The sequence below is a fragment of the Pristis pectinata genome, chromosome 34 (assembly GCF_009764475.1).
Source record: "Pristis pectinata isolate sPriPec2 chromosome 34, sPriPec2.1.pri, whole genome shotgun sequence".
Taxonomy (NCBI): Eukaryota; Metazoa; Chordata; class Chondrichthyes; order Rhinopristiformes; family Pristidae; genus Pristis; species Pristis pectinata.
In genome coordinates, this window is record NC_067438.1 from 4,610,777 (window position 1) to 4,634,623 (window position 23,847).

Here is a 23,847-nt window from a genome sequence, read left to right on the forward strand (position 1 = left end):
GACTTCCACCCGGGGATTTCCGAAATGCCGCAGTGAACCGCCGCCTCTTGACCGGTGAAAATGTCAGCCTCGTCACTCCGAGTTCCCCAAGCCGGAGTGGGTAATGGGGACAGAGTGTCTGCTCTCTCGGGGGAGACGCCAACACTTCTTTCACTCTGTTCTCCTGGAATAGTCATCGTTTAGGGGTCTCCCTCACTCCCTCTCACATACACAGCAGAAAGCAAAGGGCACAACATTACTCAGAACTCAGGACCGAGGGATTCAGACGGGGTGGGAAGAGGGAGGCTGATCATGGCCGGAGACGGGGAGTGGAGAAGGATCGGGGGAGAGACGGGGGGAGTGGTAGGTGCAAAATGAGGAGGAGGGGGAAATGGGGAGGAGGAGGGGGAAATGGGGAGGGGAGGGGATGGAGAGGCAGGGGAAAGTAGGATAGGTGGGGGAGGCAGGGGGAGGGGGAGACTGGTAGTGTGGGCGAGGAGGCGAGGGGGGAAGGGAGAGGATGGGAGAGAGGGGAGGGGGAGAGTGGGATGGGGAGGGGAGCGGGAGGCAGGGGAGGGGGATGGGAGAGAATGGAGGGGGAGGGGAGGGGGCGAGGGAGAGGGATAGGTAGGGGAGGGGAGGGGGAGCGAGAGGGGAGGGGAGTTGGGAGGCAGGGGTGGGGAGGGGAGTTGGGAGGCAGGGGAAAGGAGGGGAGGGGGAGAGGGAAGGCAGGGGTGGGGAGGGGAGATGGGAGGCAGAGGAGGGGAGTTGGGAGGCAGGGGAGGGGAGCAGGATAGGTGGGGGGAGGGAGGGAGAGCAGAGAGAGAAAGGAGGGAGAATTAAAGGACGGAGAGCGGGGAAAGGATGGAAAAGCTTGTGGGATTTGATCCAAGGTGGAGAGGAAGGGAAATTGAAGGGGAGGGGAGGGAAAGGAAGGGGTGGGGGGAGAGGAGGGGAGAGACCAAGGAAGAAAACACCATCCAAGAGTAAGGAGGGGACAAGTGAGGCGAGAGCTTGTAACAGGGAGCACCTAACAATCTGCCGGAGGAGCCCTAGGTTTCTCCAGCATATTCCAGATCCAGATCGCTCCAGAATCCCAGCACCTCGCCTCTCCGGCTGTAACAGCGAGACGGGCGAGGTCCCGGACCCGGGGAAGGCAGGCGTGTCTGAACCGGATTCGGGAGCAGCTTCCAGTCATTGCGAGAGAGAAGCGAGGGAGTCAGTCACAGTCTGACAACCCTGTGATATACGACTGTGCGCCAGCAGGTCTCCAGGGGATTTGCACAATCGACATCGACGCCCGTGCGGGTAAAAGTCCCGAAGGAAATTCTGTCACTGAGGCTTGCGTGGAATTTCCAGCGGCGCCCTACATATTGGGCCATTCCTCCGCCCAGTCTCCCAGTTACACTCCCGACCACGGAAGTACCGAGGAGCGCTCCTTCCGCACACGGTGAGTTAACACACTATCTGTACTGAAGTTCGCCCATTTGTTGCAGGACTTCGGTTTCACTGTGCAATGTGTTGCTAAACGCCGTTTAAAGTGTGCTCCGTGTAATAACTGGTGTCGGATTAAACTATTTGTAATAAAAAAAAGCCCACACTGGCCACTGAATGGTGAGTAACCTTTGCTCTCTCTGCTTCTGCCTCTCTCTGTATCTCTCCCTCCCTCTCCCCCCCCCCCCCCCCCCCCCGTCTGTGTCTGTCTCTCTGCTCGTCCTCGTCGTTCTGCTTCAGTCGCTGACCCTCCCCTCCCCTCCTCCTGGGGCTCTCGCTTCTAATTTCCATGTAAGAACGAGCTCACTGGGATAAGGCAAACCGAGCGACGGATGACAAAGATGAGGCCGTAGGGAGGCGATAGTAGACGAGGAGAGGACCCGCCAGCCCAGCGGTCGGGATGGACGGGGCGAATTATCCGTCTGTTCCGAGCCCCACCAAAGAAGTGGACAGCGGATCAAGCGACCGACTAGAGGAATGGTCCATCGGACAAGGGACCCGAGGGTCGAATTGTATGCGGGGCAGGTGATCCGTGGGCCAAGCGGTCGAAGTGGGCTCTGAGAACAACCGGTGTAATATTGATCCTTAGGAGCTAAACGATCCAACGGACAAGTGATCCACTGATGCCTGGGTGAAGCGATCCACTGATCCAAATGGTCCACTAGGCGAGTGATCTACTGGGTGAATAATACACGGCCAATTGATCCACTGGACAAGTGACCCAAGGACTAAATGATTTACTGGATGTGACCCATTGATTGAACGATCCCCTGGGCGAGTGATCTGTGGGACAATTGATCCAAGCAACGCGTAAGGCAAATGATGCCCAGGCCAAGTGATCCACTGCTCCGTATGATCCAGTGGGAAACTGATCCATTGGATGAATGATCTCGTCGGTCAAAGGGTGCACTGGACTTCACCTCGTGGGCAAATTATTCCTGGGATGTTTTCTAGCTCATGTGACACCATGGAGGAATGATCCAAGGACCAAGTGGTCCGTTGGACAAGTGAGGAAAACATAATCCTACATTTACAGGAATCTTTATGTTGGGAAGTGTTTCCTGGCTAGGTGGCTTGGCTTGCTAATTTTGCTTCCACAAGAAGAAATGGCTTCTCTCCATGTATTATCAATTCCTTTAAGCATCATAAATTCCTTGATATTACTCTAACATAGCTGTTATTTAAAGATATTTATTTTACTCTGAGGAAAAGAAATCTAGATTATGCCAGCTCTCCTTGTCAGTTAACTGCTCTTAGCCTGGTATCATTCCAGATTATAAAAGCTTTGGGATGGGTGGATTTATGGTTGGTACCAGTATTCCGAATGGCTCCTGTTTGGTGCCTACAGTTGGAGCCAGCCCATGTGGTGCCCTGGATTCTCAACAGTGAACACTAAATGAGGAAGAGATGATGACCTCATGATCTACCTTGTTGTGACCTTGCACCTTATTGCACTGTACTTTCCCTGTAGCTGTGACACTTTACTCTGTACTGTTATTGTTTTTACCCTGTACTACCTCAATGCACTCTGTACTAACCCAATGTAACCACACTGTGTAATGAAATTACCTGTACGATCGGTTTGCAAGACAAGTTTTTCACTGTACCTCGGTACAAGTGACAATAATAAACCAATACTAATACCAATACACTGGTTTGGAAGGGGCAGAGTAATATAAGGGAAATAGTCACAGAGTCGTGGAGTGGTTACGGGATGGGAGAAGGCCATTCAGCCTGTCAAGTCTGTATTGAGTCTGTGCAAGAGCAATTCAGCCAGTTCCCCATCTCCGTTCTCTGCTGAGAGCTCTGCACATCCTGATGGTCACCCAGTTCCTCATGGACCACTACAATTGAACTTGTTTCCATGGCTACCCCTGGCAGTGCACTGCCACTCTTTACATTACACTGCTTTCCATTGTGTTAGCTTTGATTCTTTTATTAATTACCTTCATTCTTTTTCTTCCCCCACCCCACCCCCGCCCCCATTCTTGACCTTTTTGCCAGTGGGAACAGTTTCTATCCACTCTGTTTATGGCCTTCATGACTTAATTCCTTTTATCAGATCTCTTAGCAACCTCCCCTGTTCCAAGAAGAATAGCCAAAGCTTCTCCAGTCTGTCCACAGTCCCTCATCCCTGGAATCATTTTAGTTAAACCCTCTACTTGATCTCGACTAACACCCAGACTTGGACACATTATTCCAGTTCAGGTCAGACCAGCCTTATAAAGGTCAATCGTGACTTCCTTGTTCTTGCATGGGTTGTTTTTTGGACTCCTGGTCTATTAAGGGATACAGTAAAGGATGAAGGAGATTCACCAGGCTGATTCCTGGGATGAGAGGGCTGTCTGATCAAGAGAGGCTGGACTGGTTGGGTCTGTATTCCTTGCAGTTTAGAAAAATGAGGGATGACCTTGTTATATAAGGTCCTGGAGGGGTTTGACAGGTTGAGACTCAAGAGACTGCAGATGCTGGAATCATGACCAATAAACAAAATGCTGGAGGAACTCAGTGGGTCAGGCAGCATCTGTGGAGGGAGATAGACAGTCAAGCTTTTGGGTTGACACCCTCCAGATCGAGGGCCTTGATCTGAAATGTCAACTGTCCATTTCCCTGACCTGCTGAGTTCCTCCAGCTTTCTGTTAGACGTTGAGGTGTTTCCACTAGTGGGAGAGTTATGAACAAGGGGACATGGTTTCAAGAGAAGGGGCCAGTCATTTAAAACTGTGTAGAGGTTTTTTTCCACAGAGGGTGGCAAATCTTTGGAATTCTCCACCCCTGGGGGCTGTAGAAGCTAGATCATTAGAGGTATTTCAGGTACAGGGAGGTAAACTTTTGAAAGTTCAGGGAATTGAAGGCTATGAAGATCTGGCACAGAACAGTTGAGGCCAGCATAGATCAGCCATGAGGGGCTGAGTGGCCTATTTTCTTGTGTTCCTTTGTTTTGTTCCTGTACGGTATTGATCTCCTTGTAAAGCCTAGGATTTTTTATTCTTGTTTAACCACTGTCTCAACCCGATCTAGCACTTCTGGCGAACCATCCATTCACACCCCAGGTTGTCCCAGAGGGACCGCAAATAGGTGTTGCAACTTGGGAAGACATATCAGTGTAGGACTTTCACAGTGAACGGTAAGGGCACTGAGGAGCGTTGTAGAACAGAGGGACCTAGGAGTACAGGTACATGGTTCCCTGTAAGTGGCATTGCAGGTAGATAGGGTGGTGAAGAAGGCTTTTGACATGCTGGCCTTCATCAATCAGGGCACTGAGTATAGGAGTTGGGATGTTACATTGCAGTTGTACAAGATGTTTGGCGAGGCCGCATTTGGAATATTGTGTTCAGTTTTGTTCACCCTGCATTCGGAAAGATCACCATTAAGCTGGAAAGAGTGCAGAGAATTTACGAGGCTGTTGCCAGGGCTTGAGGGACTAAGTTATGGAGAGAGGTTGAGCAGGTTGGGACATTTTTCATTGGCGCATTGGAGCATGAAGAAATGTATAAAATCATGAGGGGCATAGATAGGGCGAATGCACACAGTCTTTTTCCCAGGGTTGGGTAATCAAGAACTAGAGGGCATAGGTTTAAGGTGAGAGGGGCGAGATTTAATAGGAACTCGAGAGGCAACATCTTCACCCAGAGGGTGGTCAGTATGTGGAATGAGCTGCCAGAGGAAGTGGTTGAGGCGGGTACTTTAACAACATTTAAAGGGTAATTGGACTGGTACCTGGAAAGGAAAGTTTAGAGGGATATGGGCCAAATGCAGGCAAATGGGACTGGCTTAGATGGGAATCTTGGTCCGTGTGGACCAGTTGGGCCGAAGGGCCCGTTTCTGTGCTCTATGACTCTCTCTGTCCATATAACCCTTGTAGAATTATCCCCTTTAGTTAACATTGCCTCTGTTTATTCTTCCTGCCAAAGTACAAGCCATATGTTTCTCAGCTGCAGAACCATAATCACTACAGCTTAGCAACACTATGACCACTAAAATGGGCAGTTTTTTTTGTCCTAATTGTGTTCTTTCTTGTAAAAATTCTGTATAATTTATGTTTACTTTGTGTTTTTCTTGTGAATGCTGCTTATCTGATGCTCTGTGCCTGTGATGCTGCTGCAAGTAAGTTTTTCATTGCACCTGTGCTTGTTGTCACATGTACTTGTGCATGTGACAATAAACTCGACTTTGACTTTGACATCTGCCACCCATCTATCTTTTAACTAATATTGCGTACTTTTACAAAGTGAAGGAAATAAAAGAAAATCTGTAATTGTGGGCCTCTGAATGCTGGAGTTTAAGTGAGATCTCATTCACAAAGGAGTCTGATTTTCTTTCTCTGTATGAGTGGAGAGGGAAGTTCAAAGAAACTGAAGTAAATCAGAATCAAAACTGAAATTAAAAAAAGGCATCGGCTTTTCATGTGGACCATGCCTATGGTCAAATAGTTCCAGGGAGCTTTCTATTTGGACTTTAGGTCTGAAAACATTTGTGGGACTTTTTGTCTACTCAGGCTGCCCTTGACAGATAACATTATCAGGAAAGGTATGTGGGGTGGGGTGGATCGGAATGTACGGTGACTTATATAAATGTGTTTCACTTTGATAAAACGAGAAACCCTTATTAACAAGCCCTTGGTTACTGGAAGAACTATCCAAGGTTACTCGCATTCTTAGCTCTGAATCAAATTCTTCTGGGTCTGAGTCCCCACTTGAGAGACTCAAGCAGAACAAAAACCCAAGGCTGACATTTCTTATGGGCACCTACAAGAAATCTCATGGCACTTTTCTGAAGGGGAGCAGGCTTGTTATTACCTGATGTGGGGTTTCGACCCGAAACAGCAACAATTCCTCTCCCCCCCCTCCCCACAGATGCTGCTCGACCCACTGAGTTCCTCCAGCAGATTGTTTGTTGCTCCAGATTCCAGCATCTGCAATCTCTTGTTGTTCGCCTCAGTGCCCTGGCTGACATTAATCCCGTTTTTTTAGAATATCTGGACTCTGCCGCATTGCTGTTTGTGAGATCTTGCCGTGCACAGACTGGCTGCCACGTTGCAACACTGGTTACACTTCATGGGCTGTAGAGTGTGGTGGGATGTTTAGGAAAGGATGTGGTGCCACATGAATGTAAGTTTTTTTTTCTTGTTTACTTGGTTTAAGTTTGAGTAGGGGAATATTCCCAGAGCCAAGGACATGAGCCTGCTTCCTCTGAAGCATGGGGATGAGCCCCACCTCTACAGTTCGGTGTGCGTGGAGAAGATGGCCCCGTTCTCCAGCACCGTCGCAGAGGAGACAGACGGAGGTTACGTGACAAACACTGACTGGGACTACAACCGCAAGTACTACTGCGGCGCCTGTGGGCTTCTGATGAGGGATCCGGTTCAGACGGAGTGCGGGCACAGGTTTTGCGAGACCTGTCACAAGAAAGTATTGTACGTTGTCACTGCATCCCAGCGCATTGCTGTCTGTGTGTTCTCTGCTGATGGGATAGAGCTGAATCGTTGAAAGGATTTAAATCACAGAATCATACAGCACCTTATCTATTCCCACCTCAATACCGACCTTGATACTCATCTACACTAACCCATTTGCCCACATCAGACCTGTACCCCTCTATCCTATCCAAGCACCTGTCCAAATGCCCTTCAAGTGTTGTAATTGTGTCTGCCTCCACCACCTCCTCTGGCAGCTCGTTCCAGACACCCACCACCTTCTTTGTGGAAAAACTTAGCCCTCACACTTCCTTTGAATTTCTCCCCTCACCTTTAGTTCCGGACTCCCCTTCCCTGGCCGAGAAAGATTCGGACTGCCTCTGTTGCTCGTAATCTTGTAAGCATCTCTTAAGGTCACCCCTCAGCCTCCTATGCTCCAGTGAGAATAAACCCTTCCTGTCCAGTCTCTCCGTAACAACTACAGCCCTCCATTCCGGGCAATGTCCTGGGGAATCTGGAGACACGAGAGACTGGAATGTGGACTAACAAAAAACAGACGAGCTGCTGGAGGAACTCAAGTGGGTCAGGGAGAATCTCTGGAGCCATAACGTCATACTGCATGGAAACAGGCCCTTCGGCCCAACTCATCCATGCCGACCAAGATGCCCATCTAAGCTAGTCCCGCTTGCCCGCATTTCGCCCCCATCCCTCTAAACCTTTCCTATCCACCATGTACCTGCCTTTTAGAGGGAAATGGACAGTTAACTCAGTCCAGATGAAGTGTCTTGACCCAAAACGTTGACTGTCCATTTCCCTCTACAAATGCTGCCTGACCTGCTGAGTTCCTCCAGCAGTTGGTGAATCTGTTCTGCACTCTCCCTACTGCTACCACGTCCTTCCTGTAGTGTGGTGACCAGAACTGCACACAATATCCCAAGCAGTCCCATTGCTGGTCAGTGTGTCCCTTTGGGCTGGTCAATCAAGGGTGTTCTTGCTTAGAGTCCTCAGGTCATGGATACAAGGGGGTAGTGTAGTGATACAGCGGGTAGTGTTGCTGTCTCACCAGTCCAACCATGTTCGATCCTCACCTTGGGCGCTGTCTGTGTGGAGTTTGTACGTTCTCCCTGTGACCTTGTGGGTTTCCCCTGGGGGCTCCAGTTTCCTCTCATGTCCCAAAGGCGTGTGGATTAGAAGGGTCATGGGGGGAGTAAGTGGGGAATGGGACCAATGGGATTGCTCTGGGAGCCAGTGGGCTGAATGGCCTCCTAATCATAATGAGATCAAATATGAGGGCCACTGCATTAAATTCACCATGTTGCCTCGCAGTTCCAGAGACCTAGGTTCGATCCTGACCCTCCAGTTCTATCTGTGTGGAGTTTGCATGTTCCCTCTGTGATTGCATTCCACCCCCACCCCCACCCCCCACCTCCCGGGTGCTCCAGTTCCCTCCCACATCCCAAAGACGTGCGGGTCGGTAGGTTAGTTGCCCGCTGTAACTTAGCACTTAGTGAAGAAGTGGCTAAAGAACCAAGGGGAGCTGATGGGCATACGTGAGAGAGAATTGGTTGTAGGGGTAAAGGGAAGTAAGGAGAGGGGAATGCGGCTGATGGATTGTTCTCCTGGGAACTGGCATTGATCCAATGGGCCAAATGGCCTCCTTTGTGTCATAATATTTAAATATTCTTACACATATTTAAGCATCAATTAATCTTCCTTCTCTCTCGCTGGCCTACAGGAAAGAATTGATGATGTGTCCGTCTTGCCTGAGGGATAAAGAAATATATGAGAGGGTTTCAGTGGCTACATTTGAAAAAGTAAGAAAATGTGCTCTGCTTAAGGTCAAATGTTAAATAGTGTGATTATCCAGTTAAAGACAGGCAATGCCGGGAAGACTCAGCAGGTCGGGCAGCACATCTGCGGGGGAACAAAATTACAGCGGAAGAGTACAGGACCTGAGACATTGGCTGTTTCTCTCTCCACAGATGCCGCCTGGCCTACTGAGTGTTTCCAGGGTTTTCTGTTTTTATTTCAGATTTGCAGCATCTGCAGTAAATGAATCTCAAAGATGCTGCAATTCTGAAATAAAAACAGAAAACCCTAGAAAAGCTCCTCATGTCAGGCAGTATAGTGTTGTAAAAACATAGAAACAGGCCGAGTCTATGCTGATCATCATGCTTTTCTATGCTAATCTCACTTCCCTGCATTAAATCCATATCCCCCGGTGCCCTGCTCATTCAAGTACCTGTCCAGATGCCTCTGTTGCTACTGTTCCTGCCTCCTCATTTCAGATACCAACCACTTCTGTGAAAGATTTACCCCTCAGATCTCCTTTAATTCTCCTCCCTCTCACTCTAAGCCCATGCCCTCTAGTTTTAGACATCCCACCCATGGAAAACAGACTCTGGCTATCTACCCTATCCATGCCTCTCATGGTTTTATATACCTCTATCAGGTCACCTCTCCGCCTCCCCGTCGCTCTAGGGAAGACAGACCCAGCCTGTCTAATCTTGCCTTCTGTGGAGAGGAAAACAGACAATGCTTGAAGTCATAGGCCCTTCATCAGAACCGACAAAAAGGACATTAACTGTTTCCCTCTCCACGGATGCTGCCTAACCTACTGAGTATTCCCAGCATCTTCTGTTCTCATTTCAGATTTCCAGCAGCTGCGGTATTTTATTTTTATTTTGATGATCCGGTTTATTTTTAAGGGGAACTGTGGGATTTTCCACCTTTCATCCCCACCGCTTCCCGTTCAGTGAAGTGGAAGGTGTGCCACCGCAGTATACGGCTGTCCTCATGGTTAGTTCTCAGGGTCCATTCTGCCAAGTGCAACTTTGCATGCCAAGGAAGCTCACTGGAAAAATCCCATTGGAAATTCCCAGGCAGCCCACTTTTGGTTTTCCCATAAACATCCACAGAAAGTTTAGACCCTGCTGATGAAAGGGAGGCTTTGAAAATTCCATGCCAGCCAGTTTATGAGGAACTCATGAAACTCGTGTCTTATGAGGGTAGGTTGAGTGAGCTCCGGCTTTTCTCTTTGGAGTGAAGGATGAGTGGTGACTTGATAGAGGTGTACAAGGTGATAAGAGGCATAGATCGAGTGGACAATCAGAGACTTTTTCCCAGGGCAAAGATGGCTAACACAAGGGGGCATCATTTTAAGGTGATTGGAGGAAGATATAAGGTGGATGTCAGAGGTAAGTTTTTTTACACAGAGGGTGGTGGGTGCGTGGAACGCACTGCCAGTAGACGTTGTGGGGGCAGATACATTAAGGACATTTAAGAGACTCTGAGATAGTCACATGAATGATAGAGAAGTGGGGGGGGGGGCTATGTGGGAGGGAAGGGTTAGATAGATCTTAGAGCAGGATAAAATGTTGGCACAACATTGTGGGCCGAAGGGCCTGTACTGTGCTGTAATGTTTTATGTTCATTGCCTTGTCTGGTAACATTTAAGACTGGATCGTGTTCTCCTTCCAGGGGGTGGTGGATGGCAGAGACGAGATCAGCATTTAGTTCCCCCCCACCCCCCAGCAGTGGTCTGAGCCACCTTCACACATGTTGTGATATATGGAAGGAAGCTCCCAGACTCTGACAGCAGGGGACACAGTGGCACACCTAGCAGAGCCACAGTCTCACAGCGCTAGAGACCCAGGTTCAATCCCGAACTCCGGCGCTGTCTGCGCAGAGTCTGCACGTTCTCCTCCATGTTCCCTGGTTTCCTCCAATATCCCAAAGACATGCAGGTCGGTAGGTTCATTGGCCGCTGTAACTTGCCCCCAAGTGCCTGGGTGAGTGGTAGAATCTGGGGGGGGGGGGGTGGTGGGAATTAATGGGAACATGGAGAGAATAAAACAGGGTTAGTGTAGGTGAATGCTTGATGGTAAACACAGACTTGGTGGGCCGAAGGGCCTGTCTCCACCTGCAAGATGAAGTGACTGGAATATGTTTCCAGGTCAAGATGGTGTGTGACTTGGAGGGGAACTGGTCAATGAACCTGCTGCCCTTCTCCTTTTGGGCCACGGTTGTTTTTGGATTTGGGACATGCTGTTAAGGAAGCTTCATGAGTTGCCACGCTGATCGCTGTGGATGGCACTCACTGCAACTCATGGTGCAGGGGGTGAATGGTATAGACGGTGTATGGGGTACCAATCAAATGGGTTGCTTTCCCCTGGATCGTGTCGATCTTAGAACATAGAACAGTACAGCACAGGAACAGGCCCTTCAGCCCACAATGTTGCGCTGAACTGATTAAACTAGTAATTAAAAGCTTACTAAACTAGTCCCTTCTGCCTACACAAGGTCCATATTCCTCCATTCTCTGCACATCCATGTGCCTATCTTAAAACGCCTCTATCGTATTTGCATCCACTACCACCCCTGGCAGCACAATCTTGGATCTACACCCATCCAGGCAAGTGCAGAGTATTCCATCGCTCTCCTGACCTATGGTTTGGAAACTGCGGGAAGGCTTTGGAAGCTCTTCCATCCGAGCGTACATTGCTCTTATATTGACACGGCTAGTCCAGTTTCTGATTGGTGGCCGGGGACTGGGCAACGTTCAGAGACAGTGGTCACACTCTCATTGGAGAGGTGATCATTGCTTGTAACTTGTGATGAACGGGGTTAGCGGTTATTGACTCATTGTGGCTTTCTGTATATTTCAGTGTTTTAAGGACAGGGCAATTGCGAAAGAGATCCTAAACCTGGAGGTCTCCTGTCTAAACCAGGGCTGCACGTGGACTGGTCCACTGAGGGAACGAGAGGTAAGTCCTTTGCCTTTGCTTCACAATACTCTCACTTAAATTATACATTGAAGGCACAAGTTATGCAATAAAGGTGGATATTTCAAATATATTGGTTCTTGTTGGCAAATCCTGAGTTGGGACACATTTCTTCCCTGCAGTCCTGAAAATGACAATTTACTCAGCTGAGGATAGACCTTTAAGGCACAGGAGCAGGCTACTCATCCCATCATATCCTGCATCTGTATGGGTCTATGATTAAAACTGGGGCGGCACAGTGGGGCAGCTAGTAAAGTTGCTGCCCCACCGCTCCTCCAACCCAGGTTCGATCCTGGCCTCCAGCACTGTCTGTGTGGAGTTTGCACATTCTTCTTGTGTTTCCCCTGAGTGCTCTGGTTCTGCCCCACCTCCCCCCCCCCCCCCGCACTGCACAGAGGGGTTCAGGTCGGTAGGTCAATTGGCCACTGTAAGTTAATTGCCCCCATTGTGTGGGTGAGGGGTAGAATCAGGGGAGAATGAGGGAAGAATAAAATGGGTTCAGTGTAAGCGGGTGCTTGATGGTTGATGCGGACTTGGGTGTGCCAAAGGGCCTATTCACCTGCTGTATAACTATTAAATATTCTTCACTGGCTGTCTCCTTTACAGTCCAGCTAACCTTAAATGGTGCTTGACAGTCCGCAGTGCTGATTGTTTTGTGACTAAATGATCTGGTGTTTGGTAGTGAGGTCTCGCTCCGTTGTATCAGCCCTGCTGTCACACCAGGGCCAATGGTAAAGTGTTTCAACTACGGCTCACCCTGCCCAGTGAACCTACATCTTCCACCCCTCGTCATGGCAACGTGAAGCAGGAAAGCCCCAGGAGCGATCCCTTGCCCGCGCTGCTGGCAGAGAGGGGAATGAAGACAGTTTGATTTGACGGTGTGCCATTACTCTGGTTCCAAGCTGTGATCATGTTTGTTCTTGGCATTTTAGGCAGAGCACAAGATGAATTGCGAGCAGAATCTCCGGAGGTGTCCCTTCAGTGTTGTTGGCTGTGAGGAGATGGTGAGTGTCAATCCATTCATTCAGTTAACGAGGCTTCCAACCATTGTCTAGGCTAGGAGGGGAAGGCCTGTGCTCGAACGCTGGATAACATAAGGAAGATTTCCCATTAATATAGCACCTTTCACGACTTTGGAACATCCCAGTGTTCTCCAAGCTGATGGAAGTTCTCCTTTGAAGCCTAGACTGTATGTAGGAATATTATGTATGGCGGCCAATTTGTAGACAGCAAGCTCTCCCGTATCTCTGAATATTTTGGCAAAAAAAAAACTATTAGGCTGTGGGGGAGTGGTAATGACAGAAGGGGGGGGGGAGCAAGTGGAACCACTGCCTCACAGCTCCAGCGACCCAGGTTCGATCCCGGCCTCGGGCGCTGTCTGTATGTGGAGTTTGCATGTTCTCCCTGTGACCGCGTGGGCTTCCCCTGGGTGCTCTGGTTTCCTCCCATGTGCAGGTGGGTGGGTTAATTGGCTGCTGGAGATGGCCCCTCATAGAGCTGGGTGGTAGAATCTGGGATAATAAAATGGGATTAGTGTAGGATTAGTGTAAATGGGTCGTTGATGGCCGGCATGGACCAGTTGGGCCGAAGGGCTGTATTGTCCTCCAACATAAGGTATAGGAGCAAGTGTAGACCATTCGGCCCCTTAAGCCTTTTCTGCCATTCAACAAGTTCAGGGCTGACCTGCTACCTCAACACCATTTTGTAGCTGTATCTTCACACCCCTCAGTTCCTCTCACATCCAGACCTCAGTCAGGAATGCAATCAATGACTGACCTCCCACATCCTTCCGGGGTGGAGAATCCCAGAGATTCACTCACCCTCTGCTGGAAGTCCTGCACACCTCAGTTTTAAATGACCACCCATTAAACTATGTCCCCCGTTCAAAACTCTCCCCCTTAGTGGAAGCATCTGGACAACTACTCAGCACTGGTAACTTCTGTGTTCCCACATATCACCCTCCACCTTCTCCCTCCCTTTCCCCAATGGCTCCATCTACCTTTTGTTTTACCATGTCTGCTTCCAACTACCATCCATTTGCCTCTCGTCTCCAAATTCCACCTCTCCCCCCCCCCACCCCCATCTGCACATCATTATACACCCCTCCTTGGTCCACCAATCATCGACTGCCCCATGTGTCACCCCTCCCCTCTCCTCTTTCTCCTGGCTATCCCCCCCTCTCCACTCTCAGTCCCAATGCAAGGTCTTGATCTGAAATATCGCCAGTTCCTTCCCCCACCCCCACCCCCCACAGATGCTGCTCGACCTGCTGAGTTCCCCCAGCAGTTTGTTTGTTGCTCCAGATTCCAGCATCTGCAGTCTCCTGTGTCTCCACATCTACCCAGTCGTGTCCTCTACGGCTCTTATATGTTTCAATACTGTGACCCCTCCTTCTTCTGAACTTCAAAGAATATAAATCTTATTTTTGTAGCTACTCATGATAGGACAACACTCTCATCGCAGTAATTAGCCTTCTCTCTTTTAAATGAGGAGAGCAAAATTGCACACAGTAAACCAGGTGTGGTCTTACCAAGGCCACTTCAAGTTCACATTCCTGGTTCCAGTTTATAGTCATGGGCATACACACCCAGGGTATAAATGCCAAGGAAATTAGCATTTTGCAACAGCGGCACAGTACGTTACAGACACGGCAAACATGTTAACATAAACTTAAATTCCACTTAATTATGCATAACTTACCCGGCAAAATAAACACAACAACAAGCACACGTTGAGAGAGAGAAAAAGAAATCTCTGAGAAAAGTCTCTGAGGTAATGTTGGGGTTTCTCAGGTGGGTTCAAAACCCTTGACGACAGTGGGGAAGAAGCTGTTGTTGAACCTTGAGGTGTGGGGTCTTCCAGCTCCTGTACCTCCTGCCTGATGGCAGCATCGAGAAGAGGGCATGTCCCAGATGGTGGGGGTCCCTGATGATGGATGTTGCCTTCCTGGGACATCGCTTCTTGTAGACGTCCTCGATGGCGGGGACAGCTGTATGTTCTCCCCACCATTAAGGACACTACAAGAGCCCTGTATGGTGTGACGTTTAACACACCCCTGGATGTTCCTTTGACTGCCTCACCTTCCTCTGAAAAAGCCCTTCCAAATTACAACACTTATTGATCCAGCTATCAAATGTTTAGAACATCGAATACTACAGCACAGTACAGGTCCTTTGGCCCACAATGTGGTGCCGACATTTTATCCTGCTCTAAAATCTATCTAACCCTTCCCTCCCACATAGCCCTCCATTTCTCTAACATTCATGTGCCTATCTAAGAGTCTCTTAAATGTTCCTAATGCATCTGCCCCCATAACCTCTGCCGGCAGTACGTTCCACGCACCCACCACTCTCTGTGTGAAAAAACTTACCATTGACATCCCCCTTATACCTTCCTCCAATCACCTTAAAATTATGCCCCCTTGTGTTAGCCATGGTCGCCCTGGGGAGAAAAGTCTCTGACTGTCCACTCAATCTATGCCTCTTATCATCTTCTTTGCAGATCTCCAATCACAAGATCGAGGAACACATTCAGACCTCCATCCAACACCATCTGAACTGTATCCTCCGGAGCCTACAGCAATTCAGGAAAGTGCCCTATGAATGTCCCAGCCTGGAGGGAATAACTGGGAATCGGAAAGAGATGGACACAGAGCCCAACCAGTGGCTAAAGGAGAAGTCACAGGGTGAGAATGCCCAGGAAGAGCTGAAAGTGAAACTGCAGACTTTCGAAAACATTGTCACTGTGTTAAACCGTGAAGTGGGACATACAATAAGTACTGTGGTAGAGCAGGAGAAGTGGATAAAGGAGCAAGACGCAGTGATTGCACAGCTAAAGAGCAAGGTAAAAATTTCAAGTGTAGTTTCCCGCCAACGACGAATTGAGAAGAGGTTGGGTGAATCACGGGAAACAGTCGACTTAAGCAGTGGTCAGTCTAGTTAAAGAGCAGAGGAAACAAACAACCCCGATAAATATGGGGTAATCCCTCCAGGAAATGGAATGAGTGGATGATTGTTACATACAAATTTTGGACATTAAATCAGTCTCTTTACAGCAGTGTTGGGACCAAACTTCTCGACCTTTACCACCCGGATTTGCCACTCTTTTATTTTCATTGTTCATCGTCGAATGAACATTTTCTAAGTGCCCCAGTACTACTGCTCCAATATAACATCCCACTATTTTCCCTATGGCTGACGTCAGGCTATGGAACTTTGCAAAGTGAGAAGCAGTGCATCCACTACCTTAGAACATGGAATGGCCCTTCGGCCCACAATGTCTGTGCCAAACACAATGCCAAATTAAACTAATACTCTTCTGCCTGTACATGGTCCACATCACTCCATTCCCTGAATATTCATGTGTTAACCTAACAGCCTCTTAAACGCCACTATCGTATCTCCTTCCACCACTCCTTCTGGCAGGCCGCTCCAGGCACCCACCACACTGTGTAAAAAAAAAACTTGCCTTGCACACGTCCTTTAAACTTTCCCCCTCTCGCCTTAAATGCATGTCCTCTAGTATTTGATATTTCTACCCTGGGAGAAAGATTCTGACTGTCTACCCTAACAAATGCCTCTCATAATCTTATGAACTTCTCAGCCTCTGATGCTCCAGAGAAAACAACACAAGTTTGTGCAACCTCTCCTTATAGCTCATGCCCTCGAATCCAAGCAGCATCCTGGTGAATCTCTTCTGCACCCTCTCCAAAGCCTCCACGTCCTTCCTGTAATGGAGTGACCAGATCTTCTTCAGCACTTCATTCTAAACCTTAGCATGCCAGCCATTGGGTGCTGGGGTTTGTTGGTTCACAGTCCCATTACTTTCTGCAGTACTAGCTTCTACCAATGCTAATCCCAGTCATCTCCCCATTCACCTAAACTTGATGTTCTCTGCTATTTCCAAGAGGATTTCTGTGTCTTCTGCGAGAACAAACACAAAAAGATTCATTGCTTTGCCACTTCCTTATTCCCCAACGTAAGTTCTTCTGCCTCAGAAGAACTGAGGTTGGAGAAGAAAGTACTTGCCACATTAATATTTTAGTTTCTTTATTTCTCAATAGATCACTTTCATGTTTCACTTTCCTTTCCCGATCAATGCCTTGGTCCTCTTCTGCTGATATCGGGATTTTTTTCCCCAATCCTTAGGCTTACCTTTCTTTTAAAGTTCAAGTTAATTGTCAATAGGCATACATGTGAGGGTATAAATGCCTTGAAAATCAGCCTTTTGCAACAGCAGCAAAGTACATAATAAGCATAAGTTAACAGAAATGATACTTAGCTTACAAGACAAAATCAACATGACTTGGCAACACTGTAAGTCTTTTCCCTTTTTTCTAATATTTAACCACCCTTGTTAGCCATGGCTGGATATCTCCTCTCACTGAACATTGTTAAAGGGACTCACCTTTGTTATAAATTAAGTACTAATCTATTAAATGTTAGCCCATGCTTGCTTATGTATGCAAGACATTTCCAGAATGTGAAGATAGGAAATCACGCAACGCTGGACTCGAAAGAGCCTCTGGTATTGTTGTGGAAACAGAAATGATGTAAATACACAACGAGTCAGGCAGGGTCAATGGAAAGAGAAATAGGGTCAATGTTTCAGGTGGGAAACTCTTCATCAGAACTGGGAAAGTGAGAAATCTAGTTGGTTTTAAATTGCAGAGAGGGCTGGGGAGGGACGAAGGGAATCCTGGTACCAGGATTTCTGTGTTAATAAGCTGTTGAGATCATCAGGTTGATAGGTTAATGAGGGCAGGTTGAGAGAAAGAAAACAAACAAAGGGACATGTAAAAGCTGTGAAATGGAGGTCAGAGCTGCAGGAATCTCCCCACCGATCGGGCAGAGTACAGACACAAGATGCTGGAAGCTGGAGCCAAAGATCCAGCTGCTGAAGGAAACTCAGTGAGTCCTGATGTAGGGCCTTGACCTGAAACATCAACAATCGCTCTGCCTCTACAGATGCCGCCTGACCTGCTGAGTTCCTCCAGCAGTTTGCTTGTTTGGATCAGGCAGAGTAACTGCAGAGAGGAAAAGCTGAATTAATATCACAGGTAGATAACTACAGTAGAACTGGCCACTTCTAACACAAACAGAGAAAAGCAAGGTAGCCGAAATCACTGAATTTGATATTGAGTCCCAAAGGTTGTGATGTGCCCAGACTGGGTACTGGTGTGTGCTATGGTGAACACAAGAATGGTGAAAATGAACAAATGTGGAGTTGTTACCAGATACTCAGTTGTGACCTTTTCTGAAATTACCTCACCAGATACGACAGAATGAGAAATCAATTTGCCTCAAGGACGTGGTGATAGCCGACCTTCAGTTTCGCCTTGAGGTCTTGGAGAACACCTCGTACGATGGGACTTTTGTCTGGGGAATCTCTGACCTCAGTCGGAAGATGCAGGATGCCATCGATGGGAGGACTCCCTCAATCCTCTCCCCACGTAAGATTCCAATATAATTTTGCAAGCAGAATCTAATATGTTTAGAACAAGGAAATGGCCTGCAAGTGCAACATCTGCCCAGCACATCCTCAATATCACATGCGCTCACAGGGGAAAAAAAACAATGGTAAAATGCTGAGCATTTGTGACCAGTACCTTAGAGTTGGGCTTTGAAACTGCTATCACCTTCCAACCTGAATGACTTGAGCTGTTGCCTAATTAAAAATCGGTGGACCTAAGGGGCTGTAGAAACATGTTACAGGCCATCTCTGGGTAACAGGCAGGTTCCGTTTTTACAGATGTCCTTAAGTCAATTTTGTCCGTAAGTCAGAAAATACAGAAAATCACTTGATATGGTAACCGCACTATCACTTATCTGCATCTACCTATCACCACCCTGTGCCCATCCAGCCTCCCCTCGTTTGTCCACCTATCACTGCTCTGCTTTTCCCTCCTCTATATTGGGCTTCCTCCTTTTCCTATCTTCATTCCTGAAGAAGGGTCCTGACCCGAAACGTTTCTCTGTCTTCAAATGTTATCATTGTACCTGCCTCTACCACCTCCTCTGGCAGCTTGTTCCATATACCCACCACCCTTGGCCCTCAAGTCCCCTTTAAATCTTTCTGCTCTCGCCTTAAGCCTGCGCCTTCTAGTTTCGGACTCCCCTACCCTGGGACAAAGGCTGTGACCATCCACCTTGTCCTTGCCCCTCAGGATTTTATGGACCTCAGCCTCCTTTACTCCAGGGAAGACATTCCCACCCAATGTAATCTCTCCCTTTAACTCAAGCCCTCCAGTCCAGGCAACATTCTGGTGAATCTTTCCCGCACCCTCTCCAACTTAACCATGTGGTGACCAGAACCAGCACGGCAGGCACGGTAGCGTAGCGGTTAGCGTAACGCTTTACAGCGCCAGCGACCCGGGTTCAATTCCGGCTGCTGTCTGTAAGGAGTTTGTACGTTCTCCCCGTGTGTCTGCGTGGGTTTGCTCCGGGTGCTCCGGTTTCCTCCCACATTCCAGAGACGTATGGGTTAGGAAGTTGTGGGGGTGCTATGTTGGCGCCAGAAGCGTGGCGACACTTGCGGGCTGCCCCCAGAACCCTATGCAAAAAGATGCATTTCACTGTGTGTTTTGATGTACATGTGACTAATAAAGAAATCTTATCTTAACTGCACACAGTACTCCAACTGTGACTTCACCAACGATTTGTTATATTATTCTGAAGCAGATTGATTGACAGGGCAAAGATGAGAGCATATTTTCGGCACAGCAGTGCTTACAAGTGGAATTCCAGACTGCCAATTTATCGACCATTTCTCTCTTTCTCCTCCCAGCGTTCTTCACATCTCACTGCGGCTACAAGTTATGTCTGAGAATGTACCTGAACGGTGATGGAGTGGGAGCAAACACCCACCTCTCTCTTTTCCTGGTCATAATGAAGGGCAAATATGATCCCATTCTGGAGTGGCCATTCAGCAAGAAGGTAAATGAACCTTGCCATATCCCTGGGTAACAAACTGGTAGATCCCCTCAAGAAGATGAAAGAGATTCATTGGGTTTGGTGTAGAGAAGATGTTTCCGGTGGTGTGGGAAAATTGATGGTCATAAATATGAGGGAGTCATAGAGTAATACAGCAGGGAAACAGGGCCTTTGGCCCAATTTATCCAAGGTGCTCATCTAAGCCAGTCCCATTTGCCTGTGTTTGGCCCATATCCCTCCAAACCCTTCCTATCCATGTAACTATCCATATATCTTTTAAATGATGTAATTTTACCTGCCTCAACTACTTGCTCTGGCAGCTCCTTCCATATACTGACTATGCAGGCACAGTAGTATAGCGGTTAGCGTAACGCTATTACAGCGCCAGTGACCCGGGTTCAATTCCTGCTGCTGTCTGTAAGGAGTTTGTACGTTCTCCCCGTGTCTGCGTGGGTTTCCTCCGGGTGCTCCGGTTTCATCCCACATTCCACAGACGTATGGGTTAGGAAGTTGTGGGCATGTTATGTTGGCGCCGGAAGCGTGGCGACACTTGCGGGCTGCCCCCAGAACACTAGACGCAAAAGACGGATTTCACTGTGTGTTTCAATGTACATGTGACTAATAAAGATATCTTATCTTACCCTCTGGGTGAAGAAGTTGCCCCTCGGGTCCCTTTTAAATCTCTCCCCTCTCACCATAAACCTCTGCCCTCTGGGTTTTGGTTCCCTGTCCCTGGGAAAGAGACTGTGTGGATTCACCCTATCTATGCCCCTCATGATTTTATACACCTCTGGGGAGATCCCCATAGATTCTGGAGAACTTTATCCAGGATGGCTAAAATGTGGAGTGCACCACCAGCAAGGATATTTGAGGTGAATGTTGTCCAAAGGAATGCTGATAACATAAGAGATAAAGGAATAGGAGAAATTGATGGAGTTAGGAAGATGAAAAATGGTGTACGTGACCGCTCAGTCCTGCTCTGCTGTTCAATATAATCATCGATGATCCACTGAGTCATCCACTTTTCTGACTGATCCCAGTCGATCTTATTGCCCTTCATGTCCAAAAACCTATCAAACTCATCTCAGTCCTAAATGGACAATCCCATATCCCAAGACTGTGTCCCCTAGCCTTGTCCATCCACTACCTTGCAACGCCAGAGACCTGGATTCGATCCTGACCTCCTGTGCTGTGTGGGGTTTACACATTCTCCCTGTGACCGCGTGGGCTTCCCCCGGGTGCTCTGGTTTCCTTCTGCATCCCAAAGAAGAATAAAAAGAATCTTAAAAAATGGAGTTAACGTAGGAATAGTGTAAATGGGTGGTTGGTGGTTAGCACAGACTTGATGAGCCAAAGGGCCTGTTTCCTTGCTGCGGGAGCACAGGAGTGAACTGATTTCCTCTCTGTTTTCCTCCAGGTGACCTTTAAGCTCCTGGCGCAACAAGACAGGAACCACCAAGTGGTCTCGGCCTTCAAACCAGACATCGGCTCTGCCTCCTTCCGGAGGCCCACCCACACCATGAACGTTGCCAGCGGCTGCCCGCAGTTCCTGCCCCTCACCCACCTGCGCTCCAACTGGCGCGCCTACGTGGCGGACGACACCATGTTTGTAAAAGCCATCGTGGAGACTTAGAGGTCTGGTTTCCATAGCAACCTAGGCAGGAAGACACCTGCTTCGGGACATAGTGTGGGCCCCAATGCATCTGGGGTGGTGGTTGCCTGGGGAGATGCAACGATGAGCTCTCCTCGTCCTGGAACCATCCTAGAACTCTGAACTGCACTTTCTTCACATGTTTCAAGTTATTTTTATTGGGGTAATGTTAGAAATCTATATTTTTTTAACGTAATGTAAATGATATTAATTAATATTTTTACAGCTGATGCTTAGATGAGGGAGAAGCCTCACGGAGCGTCAACAATTGAAGGGCCTCAGCCTGTTTGGTACTTTCCAGCTGGAACAAGGAAATAGACCAGTTGGATCCTCAAGCCCTGCCTGCTGTTCAATATGGTCATGGCTGATTTGCCCCAGGCCTTCTCCTCTCCTGTGCCAGTTCCCCTGGCACTCAAACTGCCAATCTTTCAGTTGCTTATCTACCTCCTCTTGGAATGCCTCCAAGTGATGTGGGTGCATATTCAGCTCCTCGCTCAGTTTAGACCCCACATTGGTTTGCAGAGGTGAGCACAGTGTTTCCCTCACTTGCAATCCAGAGGCACGGGCCAATGATCTGAGGTGCTGTCTGTGTGTGGAGCTTGCATGTGGCCGCCTACCGCTCTGGGACAGAGCAGAATCTGGGAATAAGGGGAAACTGGGTGGGAGAGATCAGGGATAGTCCACCCACCCCATCAGCACATCTCTCCTATTTTCCTCACGTACGTGGCCCGATGTTCCTCAAAAGCTTCCATGTTATTAGCCTCCACTGTCAGCAGTCCTGCGCTCCATATTCTCATGAAGAAAGTCAAACTAGAGTAGGGAACATAGCCCAGTGGTGCAGCAAGGAGAGCTGCTGCCTCACAGTGCCAGAGACACGGGTTCGATCCCAACCTTGGGCACTTGTCTGTATGGGGGATTTGCACGTTCTCCCTGTGCCCTGGTGGGTTTTTTCCGGGGGCTCTGGTTCCCTCCCACATCCCCAAAGACGTGCGGGTCGGTAGGTTAATTGGCCGCTGTAAGTTGCCCCGAGTGTGTGGGTGAGTGGTAGAATCTGGGAAGGGGGGGACGTTGATGGGAATGTGGGGAGAATAAAATGGATTAGGGTAGGATTCATGTGAACAGGGAACTTGATGGTCAGTGCGAACTCGGTGGGCTGTAGGGCCTGTTTCTGTGCTGACTGTTTATACGGCTAAATCTTCCTCCGTCCAGCAAAGGAAATGGCGAACAGGATGAGTTACCAAGGGCTGGACGAAAAGGGTCAGTTACCCTTTGGGTCGAGAATGGTTAGCAAACGACTTGCAATTAGAGGGAGAGACTTCGTAGTTTTGATCTCTGAAGCAAGCACACGGAGGGTTGTCTGTTCAGGAGAACACAGAGGGCGTGGGATAGTTTCACACCATAAGCAGCACGCCTAAGACCCTGTCATTTACTGAATCGGTAACTCCCAGCCTGACTGATGGGGGAATTACCCAATTACCTTCCTTGTGGCATCACTTTATACAGCTTTTGCTTTTCTAATTTAATGAAATTATGACGTTGGTTTGATGTTAAGTTTTGGTATTTACACAATTCAATATTTACATAATTAAAACACTAAACTTGCTCTTTTTTTTTAATCATAAATTGCTTTATGGACATCGACAGTAAAATGATGATGGTCTGTGAACCTTGGGGCAAAGAATACAAAAGCCAGGAAGTTATGCTAAACATATAAAGCATTAGTTCTGCTGCAGCCAGTGTTGTGTTCAGTTCTGGACATTAGGAAAGCCATGTGGGGCTTGGGAGGGAATAGTCTGTTCTGGAGGGTAGTGTTTATGATCCTGGGGGCAGAAATGAGGTTATTAAGCTAAAAAGTCTGGTGGGGGGTGTGGAAGGAGATTGAATGGAGGTGTTTAAAGCCACAAAAGGAAGAGGATAAAGTAAATAAACAAAAGGTATAGATTTAAGGTTCAAAGAGCAGCGGTGACAGGAGGAGAAATATTTTAAACCAATAGATTTTTGGATTGGATATAAGATACAGATCCAACAGTAGTCTTCAAAATGGTACTGCATAAAGACTTGAACGGTGCAGTATTGCAGGGAAAGGCTGGAAGACCGAGGAAGTGACACTACCTTTGAAAGATCCAGGGCTGCCTGCATTGCCAGACTGTCCACCTCCTGTGTCGTATCACTGTTCTTTTAAGGCTGTTATCACTGAAAGTTCACGAGGTGGTCTGATCCAAATGAATAAATATATTGTTTGTAATGATTCAGAGAATCTTCTTTCTGTGCTTCTCCAATAACATCTTGCCTCTATACCTGACGCTGTTGACTGGTTGCTGTGGGTGGCGGGAACAATGAGTATATTTGGGAAGGAGAGACGGGGTGGTTAAGCAATAGATACATGGTTGTACATCTTACAAATGGGGTATGGGGAGGGGAGGGGTGCTGTGGTGAATGAGACCAAAAACACGTGGGGATTCAACAACACGGCAGTGGGGGTGGCACAGTGACGCAGTTGGCAGAGCCTCTGCCTCATGGTTCTGGTGACCCGACTTCGATCCTGACCTCGGGTTCCTTCTGTGTTGGAGTTTGCCCATTCTCCCTGTGACC

General features: G+C 48.2%; 1 protein-coding gene across 4 annotated transcripts; it reads left to right on the top strand.

The window, feature by feature from the left end:
* The first annotated feature begins 921 nt into the window (after positions 1 to 921).
* On the top strand, positions 922 to 23,504 carry LOC127586057 (TNF receptor-associated factor 2-like). Of its 4 annotated transcripts, none has more exons than XM_052043847.1 (10): positions 922 to 1,429; positions 1,714 to 2,480; positions 6,618 to 6,889; positions 8,625 to 8,703; positions 11,557 to 11,655; positions 12,606 to 12,677; positions 15,175 to 15,516; positions 17,947 to 18,124; positions 19,459 to 19,607; positions 21,022 to 23,504. In XM_052043847.1, the coding sequence occupies exons 3-10, from the start codon at positions 6,651 to 6,653 to the stop codon at positions 21,235 to 21,237; spliced, it is 1,374 nt and encodes a 457-aa protein (XP_051899807.1). In that variant the 5' UTR covers positions 922 to 1,429; positions 1,714 to 2,480; positions 6,618 to 6,650; the 3' UTR covers positions 21,238 to 23,504. The 4 variants fall into 4 exon arrangements, with proteins under 4 accessions (XP_051899807.1, XP_051899809.1, XP_051899805.1 ...); XM_052043849.1 differs by having other exon boundaries at positions 1,770 to 2,480; XM_052043845.1 differs by lacking the exon at positions 1,714 to 2,480 and having other exon boundaries at positions 923 to 1,429.
* Positions 23,505 to 23,847: the final 343 nt, after the last annotated feature.